The sequence below is a fragment of the Zonotrichia albicollis genome, chromosome 19 (assembly GCF_047830755.1).
Source record: "Zonotrichia albicollis isolate bZonAlb1 chromosome 19, bZonAlb1.hap1, whole genome shotgun sequence".
NCBI lineage: Eukaryota > Metazoa > Chordata > Aves > Passeriformes > Passerellidae > Zonotrichia > Zonotrichia albicollis.
In genome coordinates this window covers 7,385,909-7,400,945 of record NC_133837.1, presented here as the reverse complement: position 1 = coordinate 7,400,945, position 15,037 = coordinate 7,385,909, and the positions used below count along the sequence as shown (strand labels likewise).

Here is a 15,037-nt window from a genome sequence, read left to right as displayed (position 1 = left end):
TGCATGACTTTGTGTCAGTGATGGAAGAGGCATCTCGGCTTGTGGCACCAGCACAGCTTCACTCTGCTCCTGGTGCTGCTGCTCTCAGAGGCATCTGAGAAGGGGGGAAGCTGAGATATATCAACCTGGCCTTGCTGCCCATGTTTTCTGCTCCATGCAAGACCATCAACAAAGCCCAGAGACAATGTGAACTCCAAAGATACCCCAAATAACATCCCATCAGTGGGAACAGAGCACCCACATGCTGGAAAGGAGAGAGGAGATGGTTCCTTGCCTAGTCCAAGGCACACCAGGGCAGGAATTTCATCATACCCTAAAACACCTCTGAGACACAGGCACTAGAGAGGGAGCAGCACATGCATGCTGAAGATGCCAGAGCAGCAGCTACACAGGTGCCATGAAATCACCAAGGTGTGGCAACAGGAAGAGTATTATCAGCTAATGACTGAAATCCTCTACTGAAAGCCAAGAGCCCTAACTGTTTTTAAGGAGGAGTCTGAAAAGCTTATGCATGAGGTAGAAAGGGGTAACTAGTGGAGACAAAATATTAAATTTGTCACAGGGCACCCAGCCTGCCTGTTCCCTTAGCAGGGGATAAGGGCATTAGCTGGGCTCTGGCTGGTCCCAGCAGAATGTGTGTGTGAACCATGCAGTGCAGACACAATTCTTCCACTATGCTGCTATATGTCACTATTTTTCTCTTTTCAGAGAGATTTCCAAAGGTTATTGCATTTCTTTGAGCCCTAACATGGACCAGGTCATATCAAACCCACAGTCATCTAAAACAACTGCAATACTTGGGACTGAATCATCAAGGTTGGAAGAGCAGACAATTTCCTCCTGGCACGAGTCAATGCTCCTGTGCTGGGCAGCAAAGCAGCAGCAACTCCTGAAGCCTGGATGAAGATGACCCAAACTTCCTCTTTACCACCTCAGCTGCCATGGAGCAACCTGTGCTGGCTGCTAAACCCAAAACTCTTGAACACAATGCTGAAGGCACAAGAAGAAGATGACCCCACCATTATTACACCCTCCATTTCTGCATTGCTCAACAGCAAGGACATCAAGCTGTTGAAGAATGCTGTCACAAAGCACTATCTGTGTTTGGTTTGGGTCTCAAGGAGTCAGGACATGCCAGCACAGAATTATTCTGAGAACACTGGCCAGTCAGAGCTTTGCTGCTGAAGTCAGAGTACCACTCAGCTCTGGAGGGAAACCCTACACAAACCTTCCCAGAAAGCTGTTATGTACTACGTGGAAACAACACTGTGGACAAGTGGCTGCTGGACTGTGTCCCAGGTGCTGTGAGAGCAGCACAGTGCCCTGCTATGGGGCAGGGTGCCACTCAGACTTTTGGCAGCTCATGGTGAAGCAGGGTTCCTGCTGCCAGTTCAGTTCCAGGCTCCCATTCAAGTCAGCCCTGACTAAAGCCGGTCTATATTAAAGCAAATTACCAGACTTAGAAACATTGCAGGGCTTCATTGAAATTCACACATTCTTCATTTCCCGTATTTTTGTAGGGCAGGAAAAAAGCATCCACACTAACAAATCAGACTGAGAATTTCTTCAACTCACAGAGGATTCCAAATGATGGCCCTGATGGGGAAGCCAGGACTCTCCAGACAGACACACACAGGCCTCAGACACCAGCTCCCACCACTCCTGTCTCAATCTCTGCCACTTCCACACTTCTGACAAGATCCTTCTCCCATCTGCTCAGCTGCAGTCCTCATCAGCAGGATCAGCAGGGATGAAACAACAGAAACAGGCCAGAGAGTAAATTTTTGTTCTTAGCCCCATGATATCTAGCACTGATACACAGCGGTAAAACTTAACCCATAAAAAGCCTATCTGGCTATTTATGACTCTGGCATAACCAGCTGGGCAGATAAGCTCCAGGCTATTACTCTCAAAAAGAAACACATTAATTAGAAATATATTTTAAAATAGATTTTGCATTTTCAGGAGAATGCTGGCAGGCTTGTTCAGATATTCCACAACATGTGGCTCCAGTGCAGAAAGAACTGCCAAGCTGCTGCTTAAAACAGCACATATCTAAACATTTGCATCCAACCCTTTCTTCTTCCAGCAGAAGTCTGAGCTCATTCACAACTCCTCTGTGTAAACTTGCATACTAACTTACACCTTAGTGTCACACTTTCTAGTGACAACAGCTGGGCTAGATCAGATCAGAAAGCTGACCTCTTCCTCAAATCACAAAGCAAACCAGCTCTAAAAGCTGACATGCAAATAGCCCACTTTCCACACACTGATTGCTGCAGCTACCCCAAGGCAAAAAGGACCTTGAAGAACATCTCTTCAGCTCCTGGCCAGCATTGCACAAAGCCATTCTGACCATCCTCCCCCTTCCTACTTTCTGCCCATGCAGGTTTCTGAGTGGGACAAAGGAAAACAAGAGGATAGCAAAGGTAGGATGAGGTTTCCAGAGTACGGCATGAGGCCAAGTCCTGAACTGAGTGCTCAGGAGAGGAACTGGTCTCTACAGGAAAACTCTGACACTGCCCCACTGCTCCCCAAAGAGATTTCCAAACGCACTGCTTTCATCTTAGTCCACAACCCCTCCCAGGTCAAACAACACAGCCATATGTTTTTAAAGGAAACTGAACACAATCTCTGAACACAAACCTCTTCAAAGTACAAACACTTTGTTTTCTGGTCCAAAAGCAAAGTGATAGCTAATTCACTTCGGAGACCCACTTCCAGAGAATTAGGTCCAAAGCAAACCACAAAACCCTTCTGGTCCACAGAAAAAAAAAAAGCCTAGACAAAAAGGGATGAAGGATAAACTCCCGTTCACAGCTGTCCTCCCTACGCCACAGGGCATCTCCCGAAGCACCTCAGAAAGATCAGATAAATTATTCAAAACACAGACTAATTCCTGGCGCTTGGACTCTTTGTTTGCTCCAGGACCAGCAGAGCTGTCTGCTTCCTGGAGGGCTCGCCCTGCCTCCAGTAAAGGCTTTGATTTGCAGAAGAGGAACTCAATTTAGCAGCTAATAAATACACAATTTGTGCAATACACATACTCGAATCTCCCTTGATGCTCATACCCACTGAACACTATCACTGTAGCGCCTATGTGCACAGCAGGTCAGCTCACCTGACAGGAGAAACAGGAGAGAAATGGCCAGTGATACTTGGCAACACTGTGCTGTGTTGTGTTTCCTCACTAACAGCAATAGCAGAGATCTCAGCACCCAGGGTACAGCCTGAGGTGTCAAGGTCACACATTTTGGAAGATGCTCTGCAGCATCACATGATATTCCTGATGCAAATCCAGGCCAATGATACCTCACATGCCTCGCAAAGGATCTGTGCAGGCATGGAGCAGGCACCCCACAGGGCTGCAGAGAGCTCCACTGTGCTTAAACAAACCTATGACATCTGATAAAAATCACGTTTGCACCTTTCCACCTAACCACGAGGAGACACAGACATGTTACACCTGCATGAACTGCAGGAGTCATCTAGAAGAAACAGCCACCTAAGCAGACCAGGAATGTACACCATGGGGAGCTTCAAGATCTAAAGCTTCCCTTCAAACAAAAGCAAAACCAGTAAGATTGCAGATGGCCATAAAAACCAGACTAATGTAGCATAAAATAAAAGTTTAGAACCTAAGTCAGCACCACAGACTGTCCAAAACACCAGCTCCAAAACGCAAATGCTCAGGCTGACAAAGCTTCACTGCTGAGGCAGAGCAAGTTTTCAACTCTCCCTTCCCTCCTTATCATTACTTCCAAATGTATTTCGGCTGCCAAAGTTTATCAGTCTTCTTTTACATACTTTGGTTTAAAACACATCCCTGCTGTCCTCTGGGTGCTCTGAGTTTACCATATTAAATCCCAGGAGTAAGTTCAAGTCTCTCCTACTGCAAATCTCCCTGCAATCTATTCTTCCCTTCAGCTTCAGGGTCTCAGGAGAAAGGCCAATTTACTCAGACACAGTTCCAAAGAGAGAAAACAGGTCCTGAGCTGGGACCACACATGAGACAAGGGGACAAACATGGTCCAACATGGGACATGCCTACAAGGTGAACAAACAGATGTTTATGTTAAAGGTACATGTATATAAAAGGTCCATTCATCCAGCTTGTGCAGTCAGTTAAGTGCTGGTAGCACAGGAGCACCCCTTTGACAGGCTGTCACATGAGGTGTCACCTGCAGTGGCAGTTTTCCAAGCATCTCATACACAGTTTACATAAATCCACCTAGCAAACCTCAGCAAGAGGCCTGTAACTGAGATAACTTGTCCAACAACTCAGCAGCAGTACAAAGACGTGGGTGGGGGTAGAAAACAGGGTGCAGAGTCACAGCAAACATTATTTTGTCTTGTTCAGACACTAACATAACCATGAGTAAAAAAAAAAAAAGGTCCAAGGCTGCACAAATCCTTCCTGCAATCCTGTCCCAGGAGAATGGGATGAAACCCACTCTCCCCGCATTTCACATTTTATGAACAATGGCTTAACCCCTCAGCACCTCCAGGATAACTCTGAGCACTTTCCTTCTCATTGATTTGGATAATCAAGCATTTCAATATTTTGACAGCCAAGTCAGTGCCAACTGCAAGGGGTGAGCCTCAAACTCATGTTCTAGACATCCTCCAAACCAGAGGGACAATGAACATGCAATAGCTGTTCCATTCTCAGCCTAGCAAACACAGTATTCCTATGAGCTGAACTGAAGAAACACAGGTGAAGTGTCTCTCTCCAGGGATTTACCATAACTATTGTACATTAAACCAGTTACAGTAACACACCTTTTTGAAAGGCATTTTCCATGCTCAACAAGCACTGTACTGTCATCTACCCATTTCTCACACATCCCTTCTGCAATCAAACAAATCCACAACATAAAAAGAAACCCGAGTACCCAGAAGATAGACAAAAGCCCTTTGCAGGGAACACCAGCAGCCTGGAATAACACAGTGCAAGATTCACATTACTGAAGGCATTGGCCAAGGGAGCAGCAGCAGAACTGCAAAGGCAGAACCAAAACCAGAAATCAACCAAACTGATATAAAAACAGTTTAAAATGCATTAACTCTTAGGCAAATAGACTTAAATACACAGATTCTTTTGAATGAGTGTCATTGGAGGAACTCAGTTTCTCCATGCAGGAGAGATATTACAGCCCAACAACCATAAATGACCAGGATCATCAAAGGAATCCCCAAGACATTTGTTCATCTCTCCAAAGGCAGCAGACAACGCTGCACAATAATACAAGTCATCTATTCTGACCAGAATATCCATGAAGAAGCCAATATTCCAAGGTGATACTTCCTGAACCACAGTGAAAAGGCTCAAATGCCAGTATCAGGCAGGTTTTCCTCCGCCTGCTGCTGCAGCACAGCAATCCTCACCTTTCTGAGTGGATGCTGCTGTCTGAGTACAAGGCAGAAGGGCAAGACACACATGCTGAAATGCAATGAAGCCCATTTCAAATGAGGTACATGAGAGCAGGGAACATCACCAGCACTGTCCAATGCTGCTCCAGATCAGTGCCCTCCAGCCTTTGAGACGATGCCAGAAACATCACATTCATTTGAGATTTTTATACCTTCTTTATAAACATCACTTCAGTGGAGCCTGGAGATGGATATTTGCTGCCAGGTCCCACCCACAGGGCAGAGCACTACACAGACTACACTACACAGCTTCTTCTCCCCACACAGTTTTCCCTTTCAGCCTCTAAAGGCTACAACAGTTAGCCTGCTTCCTCCACCAGGAAGCAGACCTCCACATTTTCTTTCACACAAACTCTTATCCAACCTAAATCCAACAGAAGACATTCAACTTCAAAGCTGCATGATGCTAAAAAGCTGTTTATGTGTGTTTGATACACACAGAGCTTGATATGGTTACACAAGATTTCTGTAATCAGTGCTTCACTACATACACACAAATTTCATTTCAGGGACTCCTCAACAACATGAAGTCTGGAAAGCACACATTTTGGCTTCTTCTGCTTCCTCACAAAACTCGTTTTTCTCTTGCAGGATGACTCTCATTTTGATGGGCAACAGTGACTTCCACACCTCCTGGCTTCCTCAAATCAGTATAAAATAACTGAAAAAACCTCCCAGCATCTGAGGAGACTAACTAGCACTTTTGGGCTGCCCCTTTACCAGGAAAACACACATATCAAAACCATCAGCTGATTAAAAGTAAAACAAAATTGAAAGGCAAAATGCAAAACCATACGTTCACATACCAATACAACCCTACACAAGCTTACACACAAGACTCAAACACAAAGCAGATATAAGGCCCATACAGGAATAAACTGGGGGCAGAAATGAACTAAAATACACTGATTTGCTCACCTCACAACTTTTATTGCTCTTAACAAATGCAAATATGTCCAAGTAGACATACATCCATCAATCTGCCAGAGTCAGCCTGCATTAGTGCTGTCTGCTAACACACAAGTTTTGATAATTCCACCAAGGGCAAGAGTGGGGAGGGGAGCAGCTCCAGTCACCCCGTGCACTCACCAAGGCAGCAAGCAATAGAGGAGGACACGGGAACCATGGAATCTCTTACTGAATTCCCACACTGAGGATCAGTCCAGTTTCAGCGAGCCCACAAACGGTTTCAAGCAATATTCACTACCCCACTGACACAGTGCACATCACACACCCACACCAAATTCACCTGACCACAGTGGCTGACAGAGTCCATCACAAACATGAACAATTCCTGACCTCTCAAAAACCCCCCAGCACCTTTTTTCTGCCAGAAAAAAAGGTGCAGGACAGAGTTTCCTTGTAAATAGAACTGATGACCCAACTTCAGTAAGGCACTGATGTCATGAATGGCACCCAAGGGTAAGAGAGGGACTCTAGTTCATCTCCTCATGCACTCAGACACCTCCTAACAACCTCCCTGTCCAGGCTCGCTGCCTCATACCCACAAAGGACGCTCTCACCAGAGACACACCTCCTCTGATTTTATGCTAAAATGGCTGGAGTTAGATGAAGAGGGCAAAGACATCAATGAGGGAGCAAATGGGACCACACACACGAAGGGAACTAAGAATCCCAAATTCTGGTCAGGAATTCCCACCCAACACATTTCAGCCATGATGTACACTCTGAGAAGACACACACAGTAGCTCTGCTTTGCTTTTTAACGACACCAGAGCACACCAGGCAGTGAGAGTGAGTATTTGGAGAAGTCCCAGTTGCCTCCAGTCCTCCTGAATGCCCAATGCAGCTGAGCTGATTCCATAACTATCAGTTATAAGTGGTTCCAGTTCCTCTTTGGCACTGTAGTTAGGATGAGTGACTCCACAGGTTTTAATTAGAATCAAAATTCTCCCTATGCCTTGGAATAAACTACATTTCTAGATTTCATATCACCTTTCTTCAAATTATCATTTTCTGAGTAATGTTAGCAGCAATGACTATTACTAATTTTGGCAATGAGAGAAACACAAAATTGCTCCAATTACAATTTGGGTGCTGGTTTTTCCTTAAATCACTGTCAAAGGCATCCTACTTCCCACAGAATCTGTTTCCTCCACAAAAAATCCAGGACACTAAATACTCAGGACTGTTCCTGAACTTTTTACATGAGTAAAAACAACTCTTCACACCAACAGCCACCAGCATCTGGACAGACTTTATTTAGTGTGCACGCAACAGACATTTAAAAAATTATGGAATAGGATCTATTTTAATACTCAGAATTCCAGCTCTCCTTTGTCACCAAGCTGTGCCATGAACACAACACCACTGCACTGGCCAGGGGATTCTTTGGAAAGAAAAAAGGTCCAGGTCCTTTGGCATGGGCAGCTGATCCAGGTAGCCAAGAGAAGACATGAGAGTGAAGCTGGGACATGCAGAATAAGGGTGAATAATAACAAGGTCTAAAGCAACCCCTTGCTTGGTCATCAGGCTTGAGAGCCATGGCTGCACAGTGAGCCCATCACAAGGGCAGTGTCCCTTCACTTCTGCATTGTCACCTGGAGGACTTTAGCCTGTGTGAATCAAAAATCCTGTAGGATACAGAATTAAAACCAAAACTGGGTGGCCTGCAGAGACCTTCTGGATCTGCTGCCCTTGCCCTGGACATCAATTTCTCTGAAGGCTTCTCCCCTGTACCACCATCCTCACAACTCTTCCCTACTCCCAGGCCTGACAGCTGACACTCCTTATAAAACTGCCAGCCTTGACACCAAAACAGAAACCTCCTGCAAGGGCCTCTCACCTCAGGTGAGCTTGCCCAAGCACATGGCCTCTGGGCAAGGTCTCCAAAAGCAAAAGGCTGCTGTCCAGGGGAGCACTGTAACAGCCCTTTGGCACAGGAGTTCCACCCTCTCCAACTCTCACCTCCTTCACAAAAGCAGTTGCACAAGTCAGGTCAGAGTGTTTGTGGCTGAAAATTAACTGAGCAAAACTTTTTTTTTTTAAATATAATTACTTGTTTCCAGCTTAATGACTTCCCTGCTCCACCTTGTCATGCTGTTTAAGCCAATTAAATCGACACTGATGCAGTCCTACCTGCTCTTCTCTCCACCCAGCAATGCATTCCTGCGCCTCCCTTGCTCCAGTGCCTGCAAGCCCAGCCCCACCACAAGCACAAGCTGGGCTTCCCAACTGCTCAACACTTTTGTGGGGTTTTCTTTGTCCAGCTCAGCTTGCCTTGGCATCAACAGGAACTTGTGTTGTGGGCAAGGGCACTGTGCATCTTGGAGAGCAACCAGAGCTGCCCCAGCAGCCTGCACACCACCTGCAGCCACATCCAGCCCCCTCCCATCCCACCCAGGTGCTGTGGCAGCACAGCTTCTCAGTTTCTTGCATGTTCCAGGAACATCACAGTCACAGCAACCTGCTGCTCCAGAGCCCAGCCAGGATCCCACACACAGCTCCTGCTGGGACACCTGAACACTCACCTGTTAGGGAAAGCCACCAGCACTTGGGCATCATCACACTGGCCCATGGTCCTGAATCCATATTTAAACAGCCACCCTAACCAGCTACAGCAGAACCAAGTGCCCTTCTTCCAGTGGACACAGCATGCAGATGCTGCATCACCACAAGCTCACAGGGCATCACAGGTGCCAGGGTGCAAAACCAACTCTCAGCCTTGGAATATACGGTGGTTCAGAGGAACGACTCAAATATGAGAAATGGCTCAGGTGGAAATACAATAGGCAACTCTGACAGTTTTAACTGCACTACAAAAACGAAGCTTGTTCTTATTAAATCACAACTGTTTTAGCATATAATGGTAAAGTTTTTAATCCATGCATTTAAAGCACAAAGCCTGGGATTCAGGTTTTTGAAAGATGCATAATACTACCTTGACAAGGCCCAAAAGGTACCCAATCCTTCGTGCAGAAGAAGCTACAAAGAGCCAAAATTCACCTTTTTACTCCTAATATACCAAGCTCTTCAGTTGAACCATCAGTTCTCTGCCCAAACAAGTCCCTACCAGTCTCAGCACAGTCCATATCAGGGCCAACACAGAATATGGCAAATAACAGTGACAAACATTATTTCACAACAGTACCCACACTTCTGTCACAGAGAGAGCAACCTTTCTGTTTCCTGGTCCCAAAACAGGGTAAACTGCTTCTTTAATATAACCATCACTGTATTTAATTTAAACAAACAAACAAACTAGCACTGTGCCACCTCAGCCTAATAAGGCCTAAAATCTTTTTCAAGCACAGAGTACATTTCAGTGCTTTAACTTTAAAGGAGAAACTCAAAGGGCTTGCTGAGGCCTTTCTGAAAAACAAATATCCACCGTTTTTGCAAGGCTGCTCAACCATCAACAAGTGCCGGTGGAAACCAACACGACCCGCCGAAGCAATGTAAATTTCCATCGGAACGGAACGAAACTGAATGAAACTGAACGGCAAGTTCGCGCTGAGCTGATTTCACTCAGACGCTCGTCTCGAGAGAAGCCCAGAGCGGAGGCGGAGGGCCGGGCTGGCCGGGGCAGTGCCGCGGTGCCGCAGCCCCGGCCCGGCCGCCCCGCGGGGCTCCTGCGGGCACGGGCCGCCCCCAGCGCACTTGGCTCCGGCCGGCGCCCCCGGGGATGCTGCTGCTGCTGCTGCAGCCGCGGCCTGCACCGCTCACCCGAGCGGCCGCACAACGTTCCCCGCCGGGAGAGGCCGGAGCCGCGTCCAGCCCGGCCTTTGTCCCGGCGGCCGGGGCCGAGCTCCGGGCAGGCCCTGCGCCCCGGCAGCCCCGGCGAGCAGGGCCAGGGCCGCGCTTCCTCCCGCCGAGCGCGCCGGGCGCGGCCAGGCCGCCAGCGGGGCAGGCCCGGAGCGCGGCCGCCGGGGCCGGGCCGAGCCGGGGCCGGGGATTCCCGCGGGCAGCGCCGCTGCACAGCCGCGGCCCAGCGCGGGGGGCGCGAACGGCAGCGCCCGGGGGTCCCCGCGGCCCGGGCAGGGCGAGACCTGCGGCGGCTCCGGCCCGGCACGGCCCCGCGCTGCCCGGGCCGGCGGTGCTTACCCTGCATGCTGCTGCTGCTGCTGCTGCCGGCGGCGCCCGGGCCGGGCCCGCTCCCGCTCCCCCCGGAGCCGCCGCTGGGGCTGGGAGTCGCCATTGTGCGCGGAGCGGGAGCAGCGGCGGCGGCGCTGCGCAGGGCCCTCCCCGGCAGGGCAGGACACACGGCCCCGCCGCCCGTCCGCCCCCGGCTGGGGCCGCGAAACCCCTCCCCGCCGGGGCCCCGCGCCTGCGGCACCGCTGCGGCGGGGCGGAGGCGGCGCTGCCTCCCGCGGGGGGACGGGGCATCCTCGGGCGGTGCTGCGGGTCCGCTCCCGCTCTCCCGGGCCGGGGGGCACCGCCCGCGGGGGACCCCGCACCGCGCTCGGCCCCGCCAGCCCCTCGGCCGGCTGTGCCCGGACATCTGCTGGCCTGTCTCGCTTCCCCGCAGCCGACCCCAGCAGCTTTACAACATTTCTCATCTTCACCCTGGGGTTAGGGCTTCTCCCACACAGGCAGCCCCTTGCAAACTTCTCCCGACTCTTCGGGACCACAGGGCACAACTCCGTGCTGTGCTTCCCCGGACACCCAGGGCATCAGCCTCTTCCTGCCACCATCAGTTTCCCCCTTATTTCCTTCTCTTGGTCACTGCTGTTCATGCCAGCACATGGTTTCTGACCATTCCATCACACTCCTAGTCATAGGGGCAGCACGTGCTGGGAATTAGAGCAGTGAAATTGTTGCCCCAATTTCACTCTGGTCCCTCTCCAGCCGGCTGCATGTCATAGGGGAGTTCCTTCACCTACAGGAGGCCTTATGTCCTCATCTTTGTAGTAGAAACAACACGGACCCCTTTTATGAATGGAGATGGGCTCAGGAAAGAGCTGGATTAGAAGAATGAGGACTCTTTCCCTGCTCTCCATTGCCCAGGTCACCATGGAGGTAATAATACAGCCCTGAACACACATTGGAAGCGCCTCCAGGAACTGCAAGCCATCACCCTTTGTGTTGAGTCCTGACACAAAAAACATTCCCTTCCCTGGTTCCCTATCTTTGCTTTCTCTTTCCTGTTTTGCTTAAGCCTTCTGTTCTGCATTAACCCCTGAGGGCAGGTCCAGGACTGGCATCTTGCAGGCTTTGATGCAGAAACCCAGTGCCTCCTGGCAAACACCAACTTCCACTTCTGCTGTGTGCCACCTACATGTGTTTGCTTACGATTAGCTAATGCCATACTTTTCCGTCACTGCAAATCTGGGAGGATCAACAATACCTGTTCTGACATGTTTGTGAAACCTTTCCTTAAAGACCTCCAGTGATGGGGATTGTGCCATTCCCTAGCAATCAGTTCTGGCACACATCCTAACATGATCCAAAAGCCTAACTTCAGGGTTTTTTAAAAATTTCAAATCCTTTATATCCTGCCCTGATCACTATGGCCATAGCCTTCTTCAAAATGACCCCTTAGGCACTTGATGATGTGCAATGATGAACTACAACTGTTTCCCTTCTTGTCCTGGCCTCAGCCTTCTCTTCTACACATTACATCAATTCATTTCCTTCGGCCTTTCACCATGTTTCCTGTGCCTCTCAGCTTCCTCACTGACCTCCTTGGATTTTTTTCTTCTGTCCATCTGCATTTGTTGAAGTACAGCATCCCTAGCTAGGCATGCTATGCCAGCTTGCCTTGGAGGCTACAGCTCATGTGCTCCAGGATGGTGTTTGCCTTTTCCACTGCTGGTGTTCAGTTTGCTCTCCGGTACACTGTAGACTCTTCTTTTTTTGGGGAGCAGGAGTGTTTTTTGGGTTGCTGGGGTTTTTTTTTGAAAACTGTATCTACCCAGTTCCCTCACCTGAACATATGTTGCTCACTGCTCATAAAAGTAATGCTGAGAGTTGTACCTGTTGAATATTGCCCTGTAGATTATACAGACCATTTCTCCATCTAGTGCTGAATCCTGTTGTCTTTGCTGTCCTCAACAGTCTGGAGTAATTAGCAGATTTAATAAGGCAGTCATGGGTGTTAATCATCCTGGCTGTTAACTGAAGTAATGCAAAAATCCTATGAATATGTCCTTCCATTTTGACAAACACTGATAATTAGCACTTGAGGTACAATGATCTCACCAGTTTTACATTCACCCTGCCCTTATATCTTCTTAAGAAGGGGTCAGGACAGCCAATGTTAAAAACCTTCCTGAAGTCAATAGGTGTGACATCTGTTACTTATCACTTTACTCCTAAAACATTGTGCCACAACAGGACATGAGAGTGGTTTGTCTGCATTTTTTCCTGGTGTGCCCTTCTCTCTGCAACCAGGACATCATCCTGGTTTATTCTGTACCATTTACATCAGGCCCATATCTTATACTTCCCAACTATGTTATATGCATATATATTCATATAACTCTGCATGAGCACAGCTGTTATTTCAGTAGTCATTGGCCATCCCCACCAAGATGTCTGTTTAGTTCAGTTAGGACATGGCTGGCATATCTGGAGTAGTCCATACTCACTGCTCGGGTAGCTATGACATACAGTGGCATTGTCATTCAACAACAAATATTACATATGAAACTCAACATTACAGGCTGTTCCCACCCAAAAATCAAATCTCCTTGAGGTACATATCATTTTTCCCTGTCCTTCTGCATTACTCACTTTGTGCACCCATGTCCTTGAGCAAAAACAATCTCAGGGATGGGTTTGCCTTTGCTTCAGAAATGTGTCCTCTGAAGGTGGTTAATCAGGGAACACAGGGCTGCTCCCATTCTCAGGAAGGTGAGCCCCATCCTTCCCTGTTGCTGGCTCCTGACCCACCAGTTAAGGAAATAAACCCAGAGCCCTTTTGGCAATATCAGCTGTGCAACCATGCATTTATCTCCAGATGTCCCCATTGGAATTGCAGTCAGGGTTCTGCAGCCAGGAACACACCAAAGGCCCCGAACCTTTCACCTGCCCGCCCAGAGTCTTTTAATCACTTTTAATCCAATCTAAACCAATCTGTGACCGTTTAGGAGACAAGGATGAGGGCCATTATGAAATGGGTCACTGTGATGGGTGACTGTGGCTGTGGTGCAGTAAAATCTCTGATACAGGCTCCTGGGAAAATCCTGACTCTCAATATCACAGCTTGGCTGCAGGGCCCATCCCTGCTGCCTCTGTTCTTTACAGGTGGAGTTGCCTCAGTGAAGATAAACTCGGGCTGCTCTGGGGTGAGTATCAGATCCAGAGACTCATAAAGAGGGAAGATGTTTTGTCTAATATCGAGGAACAAGTAGCTCAAGTTGCACTCAAGGATACTGAAGGTTCTTGGCCTCCCTCTCATGGGAGAAGTCAGTATTGCCTCCTGCCGACACAGCCTGGTGTGTCCTGCAGCGGGTGCCTGGAGGAAGTGCTCACTTCGGATAGCTGGTAAAGCTTTAAAGGGAACAGCCCCGACCTTTTCTTTGCAATAAGTACAGCCAGCACTGAAACACGTTTTTATTTCTAAGGCATGTTACAGCCTGATTGCTTTTGAATCCCATTTAGCTCAACTGGCCAGAGCACGATGCTGACATGAAGGTTGTGGTATGATCCCTGTATGGGCCATCCACTCAAGAGCTGGACTCGGTGATCCTTATGGGTTCCTTCCAGCTCAGAATGTCCTGTGATTCTGTGAATTAGAGCAATAAAGAACACCACAGTTGCTAAACCAATCCCTCCTTCCAACCATATCCTCAGGAGAGACAGAGGGGCCTTTTGCCTTCCCTTGCTCTTGTGTCACTGAATTTTGGATTCAAGGATTGCCAAGCCTTCCATGCCATGCCTCCCAAGTGCCCATTAGAAGCTGCTTTCTGCCAGCCCAGCCCTTCCTTCCCCTCAGCAGAGTCCTGTCCCACACCACACAGGGCCCTGGATGTGTCTGCCCAGCTGTTCCTCTGCTTCTTTCCCAGTCTCCATCAGTTTCTCCCATCTGCTCTCTCTCCCCTCCTGACTGTGCAGCCCATGAGATGTCAAGGAGCAGCCCAGCCATGACAGAAACTAGGTGGGCTGTGCAAATTTGCACAATAGCTTGTGATCAGACAAATTAAAGATCCAAAGATTCATCACAGATTAATTTTCATACTGAAGATCAGCTAGTACGGTTGGAAAAAATGGGCAGTGACTCATAATTTTGTTTCCCACACAAAGAACTGGTGTGCCTGAAAAGCTTGGCTGCTTTTATTTTCCTATCATATTGTGCTAATAATTATTATGCTAATGAAAGACATGCTCTTACATTATTCTTACACTTTTATCAACACTGTTGCTTTTTAATCCGTGACATTTTCATTTTCTAGCCCGAAATTACTTCCCCTCTGTTAGAAAATACATTCAAGAGCCTATCTTTGACCTGGAAACAAGGCATGAAGGTGATTTATGACTAGAGTTCTGTTTTTTTTTGAGGTGAGGAGTAGGGACTCTCACAAAGACAACTCTTGCTTCTCTGTGGCTTTAAATGCAGTAATTTCATCTCTTGTAACCTGCTCAAGGAAAGACTCAGTTAAAAATAAGATGAGAATGAATCCTCTCCACAAATGTGAGCACG

At 48.3% G+C, this 15,037-nt stretch overlaps 1 protein-coding gene across 3 annotated transcripts in view; it reads right to left on the bottom strand.

Moving 5' to 3' along the window:
- MAP2K4 (mitogen-activated protein kinase kinase 4) overlaps window positions 1–10,967 on the bottom strand; it is a 63,972-nt gene extending 53,005 nt beyond the window's left edge. For 2 of the 3 annotated variants that reach the window (XM_074555338.1, XM_074555339.1), the window contains exon 1: window positions 10,498–10,909. In XM_074555338.1, coding sequence (XP_074411439.1) covers window positions 10,498–10,894 — 397 coding nt within the window. In that variant the 5' untranslated portion in view covers window positions 10,895–10,909. Of the gene's footprint in view, window positions 1–10,497 lie in introns of all 3 variants that reach the window. The other variant, XM_074555340.1, reaches the window with a different exon arrangement.
- Between the last annotated feature and the right edge of the window lie 4,070 nt (window positions 10,968–15,037).